Source organism: Macadamia integrifolia, chromosome 10, assembly GCF_013358625.1.
Source record: "Macadamia integrifolia cultivar HAES 741 chromosome 10, SCU_Mint_v3, whole genome shotgun sequence".
Classification (NCBI taxonomy): Eukaryota; Viridiplantae; Streptophyta; class Magnoliopsida; order Proteales; family Proteaceae; genus Macadamia; species Macadamia integrifolia.
In genome coordinates, this window is record NC_056566.1 from 10079304 (window position 1) to 10094417 (window position 15114).

The window sequence follows — 15114 nt, forward strand, 5'->3', positions numbered from 1 at the left end:
CTCTACTTGCAAGGAGGCCATGTTGGATCACAAGAAAAATGAGAAGGTGAAGAGTTGAGGCGGGGAAAGAAAAAGATGCCTCACTTGAACTGGAATAATAAGACACGCTGAAAGCATAAAATCATTCACAATTTTTGGAATCTCACACAAAGTAGTTTTGGAAGTTGAATTGCTAATTTGCAACAGACACGAGAGAAAGTTTTACCTTCTTCCAAATATCAAGGGTGGATGTGGTCATAGTTTTACTAGGTAAGTCCACGTGCAACACCATAAAGCCTGTTGGAAATCAAATGGATGTATAAAATTCTACTTCAGAAGTTCTTTTTTTCTCCTTTTTGAGGGAGAGGGGGAAAAGAATTGTTGGACTGACTCATGATACCCATAATCCACATCTTGAAACAGACAATGGGGGTTAATTACATGTATTATATTAATTAAAACGGAAAATAGTTTTTGTGGGGGAGTGTGGCTCCTACACTTAGACACAAGGAGCGCAAAATGACCAACCGTCCCCATGAAATAAAAAATGATGCCTGTGTAGATGCTTCCTCAGTCACCTCAATTGGTCCTTGTACACGCACAGGAACCATACTCCCACACAAGAAACACTTCTCCTTAATTAAAAAATAAGAGTATATAGCATCCACAAAAGGAACAACTACAAATGTTTATAATTTTCTGCTTATATTCCATTTTAGTCGCAGGCCTACTACGAAATTGGTATTGGTACAATTGTTTCATAATCTAGCCTCCATGGCAAAGAACAAACATTTACACATTAGGAACTCTGACCTTAACATTAATGTTCCAAGTTATTTTAATTATGAATTTTTCTTCCTCCATAAAATAAAATATAAACCTACAAATGCACAAAATAAAAACGCTTCCAACATGATAGCTTAGATCCAAGAGAATAAATAAAAAAGTTCAGAATCACAATACAGCATCAACCATATTAAATCACCAAAACTCCCTCATTAAGTCAAAATTACAAGAGGGTGGGGGGAAGCATGTAATAGATGAAGAGGCTATTTACCTGTTTTGCCTTGAAACCCAATCTCCGAGCCTTGACAGGGCGCGTGGGTCAGGTGACCCGGATGATCGATGGGAGCTACCTGTACTCCCAGCATCTAACCCTCTGCAAAATCCTCATCACATCCGATTGCTTCTTCCTCCATAGCTCAGAGACGTACTTGTAAGCCCCTAATATATCACCAATAAAAACAAAAGTATCATCTATCAAAACATTGATGCTTTCCATTTTTCTTTCTTCCCTTTTTTGGTAGAAGACGATTTTCATTTTTCACAACTAAACAAAACGAACCTCAAATATGAAAATCAAAGACCCAATGTCAAATCCTAATACCAAATGAGCCAAAGGATTACAACAAGAACTCATAATAAGAAATCGATCACAACTATACATACGAAAGCAAAGTAGAATAATAACTAGACGATTAAGAAGAAGAAAAGCCTCCATTCCACTTCCAAGTTACACTCAGTACCCTAAGCTGAAATTTTCCCTACTGTTTTCATCCATAAATCGGAAAAAACCAAAAACTCAACACCCAAGTAGCCGAAATTGTATTATAGATTCTATAAACAAACACACTGTAAGTCTCTCGACCTTGAATGTAGAAGAACAAAAAATGAAGTGGAGAGATTTGGCTTACCTATGGTGGATCCAAGCTTACGCAACCGCTAGGGTTTTGCGTTGCATAGGCTTTAACCTTTTGATGAGATACCAACGTTACATTACGAAGAGGAGGCTGGAGGCACATGAGCCCTAATCTCAGTAGCTCATTGGTAAAATTACTGTAATTATGAAAACGGTCTTAGACTTATCATAAATAACAAAAATGACCTCTGGACCACTGGTTTTGAGTCTTTTGACTTAGGACCTAAATTTCATTTGCTTTGGCACACTTCCATAAGACACGCCTGATCTAAAAAACAAAAATTTGAGGGTGCAAGGGGCCTCACTAAACTACGCACACCGATCATGTATATTGATTTATTATTATTATTATTATTATTATTATTTTGGTAAAAAGCCATTAAGGCAGGCAAAAGGAGAACAAGACACCCTGATTACAAATATCAAGAAACTAAGGAGTGGTAAGCAGCCATAGTGTTTTACTTGCCATAGACCGGGCCTTCCTAATTAGGATATTGATGACATGATTTGCCTCCCTAGAAACATAGAAAAAAGAGCAACTAAGAAATTGAATTCCAAATAATCATACTCGAGATGGCAAGAGGGGGAGCCAGATCATGGTTACATAGGTGAGATATCATAGTATGGTTATCAGACTCCACAATGAGATGAGGGGGAGGAGAGATATCACTTAATGACTAAAGACCAAGGAGCATAGCCAAAGCTTCACCGACGAGTACATTTGAGAAGGAGCATGGAACAGACACAGCACCAAGTGGGGTCCCTTCATGATCATGCCAAATGCATCCCAAACCACCGATAGGAGAATCCCGTGGTAGAGAAGCATCACAATTCAACTTGGTAAAACTTGTTAGTGGTGGTTTCCAAGTGTGATCGTGAGCTTATTGATGGGTAAAGTGGCCCTAAGGAAGCTCCTTATTATTAGCTATCATGAATTCACGCCAAGCTGATTGTGCACAAGAAATAACCTCAGTAGATGTCCAAGTTCTACAATTGATAATGTGATCATTCCTAGCAATCCATGGCTGCCAACATATGAAGGATAGTAAACTCAAGGCCTCAACAGTTGACTTTTTGTTTGGAAAGTTGATATGGTTCCAAAAATGCAAAAGTAAGGATAGCCGAGGAGAGTCATTGGTTGGGGCAATGAAGGAGAGATCGCTTCCAAAGCATGTGGCCCTGGCGAAGGGGCAGTCCAACAACATGTGATCACATGATTTAGTTATAACATCGCATCCTCTACATCTTGGATCAATTGAAAGTTTACGCTTCAAAAGATTCTCACCCAATGCCAAAGCTTGGGCACAAACATGCCTAAGAAAGGACTTGCAATTCCATATTTGTTTCCATATATCTATTGGGATATCCTCCCAATCACGTTTGTTCGAAGAGGGAGCTTGAGAAGTTGCTTGGTGGTCTCTTAGATTGGATAAGAGGTGATAAGCGATTTTAATATTAAAAATGTCATCACGTGATCCTCCTCAAGTCAAGTGGTCTTCCCCCGAGAAGAGAGGCAATCTAATTTTCAAGATGGCTTCTTTGTCTGAGGGGTTGAAGTAGCAATTAAGGAGATCAGACTTCCAGGATTGGTTCATATGATCAATTAGATCGACCACCGTAGATACAACACAATCATTTGGTTAAGAACGTTGAATTCTGAAATTTGGATGGGTTGGGATCCAATTGCTTCCCTAAATATCAATCTCATTGTTGTTCCCGATTTGCCATAGTAAGCCTTTATCTATTACCTTTCTTCCTTCAAGTATGCTTCTCCAAGACCATGAGGGCTTATTGCCAGTGGGTGCTTCCATAAAAGTCCTTATTTGGGTAATATATTGATTTGATGAACTTGGTCCACACTGAGTCCTTGTTTTCCCACAATCTCCATGCCACTTTAGCAGGTAAGGCCCTGTTATGGAGTATTGGGTCCCAAAATCCCAAACCCCCTTTTTCTTTTCTTTTTCAAAAAAACCATAAAGGTCAATGTGGTTTCTGGGTTAAGATATATGGGAGGGAAAAATGATGCCTACCTCATATGAAAGGTGGAAATTTCGCCACTATTGATGTTTCCACGTGCGCTCCCGTTGGTCCCTATGTTGATGTAGAAGCCATGCTACTTTCCACAAAACCCTCTCCTATATATATACATATATATATATATATATATATATTTATGCGTTGAGAATTTCTAGTCGTTCACCTCATATAGGAATCTTTTGAAGGGGATTTTTTTGAACCATTAAATATAAGTGCCATAATGCTTATGTGTTGATTTGGAGTTAATATTTATAACAATATAAATGTGTATTGCATGATATAATTGTACAAAAAATGAAATGTAAGGCATATGGTGATAAAAAGTCATATATTTTCAAACCCTCTTTTACTCTCGAGACCTAGCTTCCTTGACTAGAACTTTGGATCCCTCTTTTTCTCTCAAACCCCATTTCCTCCCTAACCAGAACTCCTTTGCCCATATCGTCTCTCTCGACCACCTCCACCTTCTGAATGAAGAATCAAATGAGGTCTGATTTCTTATTACTGGTACGAAATACCTGGAGTGAGAACCTAAAAACTAAGTTCATAGGGGGCATTCCTCTCTCTCTCTCTCTCTCTCACTTTGTCCATCTTATGGTGGATTCGTGTTAGGGTTTTTAATTCTTCGGGAGCTGAGAAGACTATGATTTGTCTCTAAGAAGGGCTTAAGTTACTGTGGTTTTTAGACGTCGACGTTGAGCTACAAGGTTAAAAGAAATCTATAAGGCCTCTCTCTCCATTTTGGTAGCTGAGTTAATACTCTAGCTTGTCTCTATAAATACATTTACAGACTATCGTGTTTTTACCTTCATCATGAGGTGTGGGTTTTTTTTTTATTCCATTTCCTTTTCTTTCTTTTTTTTGAAAAAGTGTTTACAAGCTTCCCTTTTCTGCTGCTTCTAATATGGTTTTAGCTTTACTCAACCATTTTTTCTCTTAGTGGGTTGTGCTCTTTCTAAGTGGGTGTTTTTGGCGTTCAATGATCGACCACTTGTTCCATTTGCTGAAATTTTAAGTTTAGGTGATACAATATTCATTTTACTGTCTTTGATCGGTTCTATGTAGTCATTTTTTGCTCTTAGTAGGTTTGTTCTTCAGTGAGGTCATTTGCTCATCTCAATTAAGTAATTATTTGTTTGAAATGTTGATTAAGGTTTCGGTTAATCTGCAATTTGATGAAATGGGTAACTATTAAATACTCAAATAGGGTATAATCTAGTTACTTTGACATGGTGGATATCTGTTAAATGCTCATCTCATTTGCACATCTTCTTTTCTTTTGGTAAAACTCATTTGCTCATCAGAATTAAACATTTTTTAAGCTTGAAACTGGGTTCACTGGTGTTAAAACGGATAACATGAGTGTTCTTGTGTGAGAATTTATACAAAAGCCTTATTTGATTTGATAATTTAGAAGAGTCTATTAAGAAACGAACAAACAGTAGTCAGATCTTTTATGGATATTTTTACTTGTTGAAGCTCCTCAATTAAGGTTGCTTTTATTTCGTGGCTTTGTAAGTGTGTGCGTGTGTGTGTGTGTGTGTGGGCGCGGGGGGGGGGGGAGCAGATTAAGAAAAAAAAAACCATGAGAGGAAAGGGAAAATAGAAAGGGAAAAAAAATGATGATTCAGGGTATATTACTGGAAAAGACAATCGTCTCTTTTCCTTTTCTTTGATTCTGGGTCTGCATTGCATTACAAATTTTATGGTTTGTAACTCAGGGTCTATATTTCTCTCATTTCACTATTTACTACTTTCATCATGGTAAATCTAAAAACCCACTAGCCAAATGAACTCCAATTGGATGAACACAAATATAGAATTGTATGCGAACCAATATGGGACTTTAACATGTCTATATTGTAGGGTATTGTGAGACCTATTTAGATTCTTCTAAAAATTTGGACTATAATTGGTAGAATCTGATATTGACTAAGCATTAAGCATTTCTCATTACATGATTCCATGTGATAACATTTTTTTAATTAGGAGATATCCATTTACTCGTTTTATATGACTTTTAATTATGATATGCTCATATACTTGCAGAATTTTTAGGGGTACAAAAAAAAATGGAACATGATGATGAAATATCAGATATTACTGTTAATGGATTTTTGGTAGATAATATTATATAATATAGGGAATTAGGTGAGTTTTCCCTTAAAGCACTTTTGATATGACAAAGGATATGAAGTAATATTGCATTTAATTGTGTATTTTGTTTTGTAAGTGAGGAGTTCATGGCTTTTCTGGAGAACGATTTCTTGAAAGACGAAGAAGAAAAACGATGGCCAAGAAAAGAATAGCCAGTTGTCGGAGACTTTATGCGTAGGGACGAGAGAGAAACGAAAAACACCTCCCCCAAATGCAAAAAAGGGATGTGTATTCTGTTGTACATTTTCATTTCAAAATAAGGTATCCGTTACTATGTATACCACTATATCATATGAGCATCTACTCGGAATGAAAGGTCCAAATGTTCAAATTGTTGGCGTATGATGTCTTGTATTCCGTCGCAGTTTAATCCAGGGAGTACTAGTGCAGCACCTAGACAGGCAGGACGGCGGTCCCACTAGCCGATTAGCGGGCCGTGGGGGTTGCAAAGGGGGCAGGAGGCCCCCTTGCATAGCAGGGGGTGTAGGGGGGCTCAACCCCCCACTCGAATTTTTTATTTGAGGGCAATTGTGTACTTTTCGGATTAGGGTTTTTTCGTTATATATTTGTAGCGAGGGTTTCTTTCTCGGTAATGCAAGCAATACTGAGATGTGTGAGGACAAGCACTGTAACCCTATTCTCCATTGATAGTAAAGCAAGATCTCATCTCACCGGGGACGTAGGCAACCTTGCCGAACCTCGTAAAATCCGTGTGCATTGTTTATTTTGTTTTTCCATTATCTTCTGCATCGTTTTAGGGTTGCGTTTCTACACAAATGCCATTTAGAAGGATTGGATTACTCCCGACCACCAATACGCTTAGCTGAGGAGCCAACCAGAAAAAGATTCGACTATTTTTAGTTCATTTCTCAATAGACTCTTCTAAATTATCAAATCAAATAAAACTTTTGCAGAAATTCTCACACAAGAACACTCAGGTTATCCACTCAAATTATTCCATGTAATTCATATGATTATTTTGTTAACACTGCTTAAACAAAGAAATCTAATTGAAGAAGTGCTGAAGCAGTTTGGAGAAAGAGGCATAGATATTAAAAGTTTTAGGTATAAAACCTACCTATGAATGAAACCTCAATCCATGGCAACGAATCATTACCAAGCATAAGCATACTACCAAACACACCAATTTCTTAATCGAAGATATCAAACAAGCAAAACTTCAACCCATGCATCTTTCAATGAGGTGCTCAGTTTATTGTACAAAACTCAGGCCAACCACTGCAGAATTGACTGTCCTGGCACAATATGTGGCAAGCCATTTGATTTCACCAAAAGGATTTGAGTAAAAGACCACTAACCCATAAATACCAACATAAAGAAGCCATACAAGACTTAATAATCTAATCTAAATCTATACGACTAAAACTGAAGTTTATCCAAATGAATGAATTATACAATACAGAATATTCATCCTCCATGAAAACAGGGAAGCCATGTATAATCAAATAATAATAAAAAAAATATGCGTCTTCTAATGATAGATACAATGATTAAATGTGTTTATCTGTTGATAAATAGTGCTTATTTTATATATTTAACCTCCTCGGTCCCCTAGAGCACAACATAGTTAAGGAAGGAGACTTTCCAAATGAAACCACCATAACCACATTTACCCATTCAATTTAGAAGCTCAGAGAAGCAACAGCAACAATGGGGGCATTTCAGAGTTTTCAAGGGCAGTTAAGTTTTGGAATCAAGTAAAACTGAAGATAAATGCAAGCACCATTGCTCTAAAGTTTTGGCTTTTCTTTGGTGGTTTTCGGCAAAACCCTAAAATCTCTTGGGCAATGAAACTCTAAGGAAGCCACTATCCTTAATCTCAAGTTTATTCAACTAGATCTCATATCGTGAGATACTGTGAAGAGGTTCCACTCCAGAGCAAGAGGCCATTAACGAAAATGTATTTTCATACAGTTGGTCATGTGCATCTGTTTTTATACGTATTTTTTACTTGATAAAATAGAAATCCATATAGTTCCAAATCAACATATAAAATTTACCCTGTCACAATTTCTTTATTCATATAATATATATATATATATATATAAATTTGTTAAAATCCAACTGTCCAAAACATCTCCCTCAAAAGGTTCTTATATGGGATGTTCGACGAGAGAACCCCAAACCTGAAACAATATATGTAAAATATATAATTATCAAATATTGCAAGAAAATTAAACAGTTTATACAAACACATGATGATGATTATAATTTTTTTTTTTTCTTTTAAGTTTGAAACTTTTACTTCCCTTCCAACAGGATAATTGATCGAGTTACTCATTGTGCACCTCATTGTGCATCTATATTCATAATTCTCTATTGAACCCGAAGGATATTATTACTCTTCCATTACAATGTTGTCGATTGTTGGTAGCTCCTGGTCAAAAAGTAATCCAATTTTCTATTGATTCAACCAAAATCCTTGGCCATCTGAAGCCAACAATTGTATTATCGTGCTTTTGTCTGTCCGATTAGGATTTGCGGATTTAGTGATTGAGATAGGTCAGATTTCTTGATTTGAGGCTCACAAGATCTTTGATTTTTTAGATTTTTTTACTTCTTTTTTTGGGTATCGATGGAAGAAATCCTTGTGATTTTGGTGATACAGCGAACAATCATCAATGATTGCCTCATTAGAACTTTTTTCCTCTTTAAAAAGAAAAATGGATGGGAAGTTGGGGAGATGGTTAACGTCTTAATTATTCAGACATCAGTATTTGTTTCTTCGACATTACTTTCAAGTGAGGGTGTCAATTTGGGACTAGAACTAGGAACCATCTCAGAACCATTAGAGTCCCGCTAAAACCCAGTACTGGACCACCCATTAATAAACGAGATGGTAATAGGATCTGATTTTGGTACCAAATAATAAATGTGACGGGATAGTTCTAGGTCAAAAACAACAGTAGCAACAACAAAAACAACTATAGCCTTATCCCAACTAAATGGGGTTGGCTACATGAATCCGATATGGAAATTAGAAACTAAGAAAACCCAAAAGAGAGGTTAAAATGAAAAAAAAAAAAAAAAATTTGAGATAAGAGAAGAAGGTAAAGCAGTAGAGAAAGACGCATCATGGGAATATCCCCTATAAGTGGTTAGCAACACGGGTCCTTGTCCACCACAAAACTCTATCCGAAGTCATACTAGGATCGAGCCCTACCTTATGCATATCTTTCTGAACCACTTCATCAATAGTCATCTTAGGCCTACCCCTACCTTTTCTAGCTCTTTCCAAATGAATCTGATCATTCTTCCTTACTAGGGTATTCATAGGTTTCCGTTAACATGTCTATACCACCTCAACTAACTCTCACGGAGCTTGTCTTGGATTGGTGCAGCCCCAAAATCATTTCTAATACATTCATTCCTTACCCTATTTCTCCTAGTCTTACCACACAACCCTCTCAACATTCTCATCTAAACTACACTTAGTTTATTCAAAGCACTCTTCTTGACTACCCTACACTCCACTCCATATGTCATAGTTGGTCGTAGAATTATACTGTAAAAATTTTCCTTGAGTTTATAGGCACTCTTTTGTCATATAGCACTCCCAATGTACCTCGTCATTTCATCCACCCCACTTTAACCCAGTGGGTAACATCATCCTTTGTATATCCCTTTTTGTCAATGATGGACCCTAGGTATTTAAAACAGTCGCTTTGGCCTAGTTCCTGTTCCTCCAGTTTAACCAATCCCCCTCTTCTCTAGATTAACTGAAGAGGCACATCATTTATTCGGTCTTCATTCTCCTATCCTAAAACCTTTTGATTCCAAGCTATAGCTCCAGTTCACCATTAATCACATCCACAATTTCATCTATCAGAACAACATCATCAGCAAATAGCATACACCATGGAACCGAGTCTTGGATGTGCCTAGTTAGATCATCCATAATGAATGCAAACAAATACGAACTCAGAGCAACTCCCTCATACATGTCCTTAATAATATATACATAATTAATCATACTCATTCTCTTCTCTAGGACTTGCTAAATTAGCTCTCTTGATACTTTGTCATAGGCTTTTTCTAAGTCAATAAAGACCATATGGAGGTCTTTTTTGTGGGCTCTAAATACTTCGATAAGCCTCCTTAGGAGCTTATGTTGTGGATCTCCCTGGAATAAAATCAAATTGATTCTTCGATACCTTGATTCTTAGGTGGGCTTCAATAACCTTTTCCCAAATTTTTATGATTGACTCATAAGTCTTATGCCATTGTAGTTGTTGAAGTTCTGGGCATCACCTTTATTCTTATAAATCGGAACCACAATACTTTTCCTCCACTCATCTGCCATAGTTTCAGTTAGGGGTGTAAGTTTAGCCCTAAAGGTCCGAACCCGCCCTAAGCTCGAACCTTATCTAACCTAACTATAAGGGCCAACTCGGCCCAACGAGACCCAACCCTATGTGGGGTTGGGTCAGACCTGGGTTGAGGCATAGAAAACCCAACCCAACCCTAACCCGCCTTGATTCTAACCCTGATTATTATTGTACTTTATAAAATGCAGGTGTCTTTCCTAGCCAATGGAGTTTCTTATTGTTGTCATTGAGTTTCTTGTGTAACAAGAATATGATAGAGAACAATATAGCCAAAAGAGAAAGCACAAAGACAAAGGAGAAACCCATCTCCACAGTCATGAAATAAGGAATGAGGAGAAGTGGAGGCTTGAAATACTTGAGATTCTTGGTCCTTATATATTGGAAATTAAGCACTATTGTAGGTCAAGATAAAATTCTAACAACAATGAATGATTGGATTATATCTTAATGTGTTGACTTTTGATGGAGGAGATTAAAAAAATGGTCACATGGAAAAATAGGGGCACATGGAATCTCCAGGGAAGAATGATAAAATATCACATTCAGTATAGTTTAATGGAGGAATTCATTTTAGTTTTAATTAAAAAACCGGGTTTCAATTTATACTAGGAATTGAAATCGGAATTGAATCTTACTTATTGGAATGTGATTCCACTAAGAAGACCAACTAGGGTTAACCCGACCCAACTCAGCCCAACCCTGAGCCTGGTAGGGTTGGGCCTGAGCATGAACCCGACAGGGTTGGGTTGAGTTTTGGGACCTAGGGTTGGGTTAAGGTTTTAAGAAACCCGGCCCAACCCGACTCTGTTTCACCCCTAGTTTCAGTTCTGGTACCAGTACTGAAATACCAATTAGGCACCAAATTAGGGCCATGAACCCGGCAGGATTGGGTTGAGTTTTGGGACCTAGGGTTGGGTTAAGGTTTTAAGAAACCCGGCCCAACCTGACCTTGTTTCAACCCTAGTTTCAGTTCTGGGACCAGAACTGAAATACTAGTTAGGTACCAGATGGAATTGGAACCACCAGTACCATTGCAAAAGATATATTTCTATTCTTAGAGGTTTCAGCTGATGGACCTTTAGTTCTATTAATATAAACTTATATGATGATAACATGGATTATTTATTTGGTTATCATTAATTTTTTCTTGTTTATTTTTTAGAAGCTTTGAAGAAGTAAAACTGTGAATCGGTCATGCTTTTGTATTTTAATTTGTTTTTTTTGTTAAGTAAGGCACCTTAAATCTCTTGATGATGAAAAATCCACAACTTTTCCATTCGCTTGTAACCATTTAAAAACCGACACCATCACATCCCATTAATAAACAGGATTGGGATCTAAGCTTAGTCCCATTAACTAGACAGGACGGTAATGAGATTAGCACCTTTGATACCAATACAGACCCATCCCAAATACCAAAAATAATCTCAATTGACACCTTAACTTTAAAGCTAACTAATACACTTGTAAGAGGCATCCTACATCAGGCTACAACTGATAAAAGGAAAATTTTCTTGTAAAATATGATTTCCCACTGCTAGTTCACATAAGTTTTTACTCAGGTATTTTTTTTTTTTTTTTTTTTTGGGGGATCTATAGTTCTACACATTGTTGCATGTTTTGACATCTCCTACACCACTGTTGCATGTTTTGACATCTCCTACACCAAACCAATAGATGAGAGAGAATGCCTCACGATACTTATACAAAGAGGTCCACATAATCAGCAAGTAGAGAGAATCAGGGAAGAGTTTGAGAGGGCATGTACTACCAGCCATGGATTTAGTGGTCGGTACGGTATTGGGATTGGCTTTTGTACTTGCCTTTTCTAACATGTACAATATTTTTACTTTTTTATCCTGAAATGATACAGAACACTGAATTGGTCAGGCATTGATCTTAACTGATACCAATTCAATATAACCGATACAATACCGATACTTGAAACCCTACCAGCATTTTATACATCATTTTTTGATGTTTGTAACAAAATAAACATGTCCTAAATAATAAATATCCATAATTCAACTCTGCCCTTGAGGAAGTCGAGCCTCCTATTTCTTATCCACAAAAGAAGCCATACCCATTAATTGAATCACTAGTATCAAATCAATCCCTGATACTATCTGTTGCTTACTTGTTTTGCTGATCATAAGAAGCTCAAGTGATGGTTTTCGGGAAGGAAAATAAGAAGAATAAGAAAAAAGTGATTATTTAAGATTATCACGGTCCATTGTTCCCCATCCCCCACTTTCCTCACTGGCCAATAGAAAAATCAAATATGGCCGAAGAAAACGAGAGATTCATAAAATAAGATTCAAATCCAAAGTGGAGAGGGGCCGAGGGGAAGCAAAGCAAAGGGAAGGGTGCCTCTCTATTAATACATACAGAATGAAAAATTAAACCATACCATTGGTAAGAGAGACAAAAAGGGACCGAACAAGGTCTTGAATTAGAAAGGATCAAAAACCTTAATACAGAGATGCCAATAAAATTTGTTAAACTAAACATCTTCCCCCAGGGCCAACATATTGATTCCATTGGTTTTGACACCTCTACTTCTCTAATCCAAAGAGGATACATGACAAGCCTCATACCAACTCAAACACAAGCCTGTAATTGTTCACTGTTGAAAGAAGATGGCTCATATCCAGAGTTGACAGAAAATCACTCCACCCCCAGTTTCAGGCTCAGGTATCCAAGGCCAAAAGTATATTGTTCCTAGGACCCTGAGACCGCAGAAGTGAACCAAAAAAGATTTTTGTCAAACGTAATGGAAAACCAATATGTCACTAGGGTAGGAACCCTCAATTTTGGTGACAAACTCAGGACAGACAACCTGCATTAATATAATGAATTTACTCCTTTACAAGCAGAAAAAAGATAGTTAAATGAGCTCATAAAAAATGGAACTCAAAGAATACAACCTAAACCTTGGATAAAAATAGTAAATATTCCCAGGAAATTAAACTTTTTCTGGGTGTGAAGATGCAAGAGATACAAATGTTTACCTCTTAAGATGATCAACAACAACAACAACAAAGCCTTATCCCAACTTAATGAGGTTGACTACATGGATCCAAAAAAAGGGCAAAAAAAAGGAAAAGTAAAAGTGGAAGGATACAACCGATCTTGAAGCAGGAAAAGAAAAGGGTACCTATTAAGATCATTCTGGGTATTTTCAAAACCACAAAACATGCCACCCAATCTTAAAGCAGGGATAATTAAATAAGAGCTGCCACCCAATCTTAAGGCAGGGATAATTAAAAGAGAGAAAGCAGAACTAATTGAGCTCTGTCAAACCACATTTCTGAAGCAGCAGCACTGAAATCTCCACCAAAAATTCAACTTTGATCCTTGAAAACCAAGAAGAACCCACAAAAATCCCCTCGGGGTTAATTCACACTACAGAGCCAATTGGCCACCAGCAACAGAGCCACTGGCAGTGGGAATAACTCAATATAATACTGAACAGTAAAGGAAACATCATTGAAAAAGAATATAGAACAAGAACACAGGAATCAACAGCAAATGCTACATTTACTGTTTCAGTATGCTGCACAGTAAAAAATCAACTACTGAACAGGTGAACAAGGGTACCAATGAAACATACCAAGATCTGTATGTTTTCTTATGACTGTGTTAAAGTGTTGGTTGTAAGAACAACGAATGGATGTTTTTCTGAGAAAAACAAAATATATATTCAAGGATGCAGGCAAGTGAAATCTGTTTGCAACTTTGTCAAAAATATTCCAAAACAAATTGCACATGTTCCAGCGGTTCTAAACCCAAAATTCTCATCTCCCAACATGGAAATCAACATCCCTACAATTGAAATCCCGGACCAGAACAAAAGCAAAACACAAAGTAATATATCACTATAATTAACGGTAGCGACGGAGGGAGAGGGTGTTGTTCCTCTTCCAGGTTGCCCTTCGGGATGGGCGTGCCTTGTGATGCAAGTGTCCCTTTCCATTGAGACCCCTGTACTTCTTTCCAGCAGAAGTGAGCCCACGAAGCTCCCTGTGCTTGTGGACCGGCTTGCATATCCAGTTGATTCTTGGGTCATTGCGGATTGCATTGTGAGCAGAATCCACAAGGATTACCTCATAATATTTGTAAGTTGAATCCTACATAAAAGAATGAGCAGTCTATTACAAACTACAAGTTCTAACTTATGGAAAGCTGGACTTAATAACAAAGCATCAGATAAAATTATCCTTGGATAAGCGAAAGATTCATATGATTTTATAAATACCTCATTAATCCAGTAGGAGTTGAGGACCTTCAACCCACCCAATTTCCGACCAGCACGTTCCTCTGCAACTGACCTCTTGTTTCGCTGAAACTTCAACTGGGTAATACCCTGGTTTGTTGGCTTGCCATACACAATACCCTTAGGGACAGGCCTCTTGCGACCTCCACGTCTAACACGGACACGATAAACGACATACCCCTGAAACAAGGATTACCATAACCATTAGACACTGTCAACACAAACAATGGAAGGAGGATCTGAAACCAAGAGCAGAGTAACAGCTCTACTTGCAAGAAGGGCGTGTCGGAACACAAGAAAAACGAGAAGGTGAAAAGTTGAGGTGGGGAAAGAAAAAGATGCCTCGGTTAAACTGGAATAATAAGACAAACTGAAAGCATAAAATCACTCACAATTTTGGAATCTCACACAAAGTAGTTTGGAAGTTGAAGTGCTAATTTGCATCAGACACAAGAGAAAGTTTTACCTTCTTCCAAATATCAAGGGTAGATGTGGTCATAATTTTACTAGATAAGTTCACATGCAACACCAGAGTCTGATGGAAATCAAATCGATGATACAATTCTAATTCAAATGTTCTCTTTTTCCCTTTGAGGTGGAAGGGGGAGGGGGGGGGG

General features: G+C 37.5%; 1 protein-coding gene and 1 long non-coding RNA gene across 2 annotated transcripts in view; both read right to left on the minus strand.

Annotated features, from left to right (window-relative positions):
- Positions 1–9: 9 nt before the first annotated feature.
- LOC122092459 lies at positions 10–1803 on the minus strand. The gene is made up of 3 exons (XR_006144140.1): positions 1674–1803; positions 1037–1203; positions 10–276 (listed from the first exon to the last, which is right to left on the minus strand). It is a non-coding gene; the product is annotated as an uncharacterized LOC122092459 (long non-coding RNA).
- Positions 1804–13931: 12128 nt separating this feature from the next.
- Positions 13932–15114, minus strand: part of LOC122090665 (60S ribosomal protein L15) — a 2672-nt gene continuing 1489 nt past the window's right edge. Inside the window, exons 3-4 of the mRNA XM_042660316.1 lie at positions 14480–14677; positions 13932–14351 (exon numbers count right to left, since the gene is read on the minus strand). Coding sequence (XP_042516250.1) covers positions 14106–14351; positions 14480–14677 — 444 coding nt within the window. The 3' untranslated portion in view covers positions 13932–14105. The remainder of the gene's footprint in view (positions 14352–14479; positions 14678–15114) is intronic.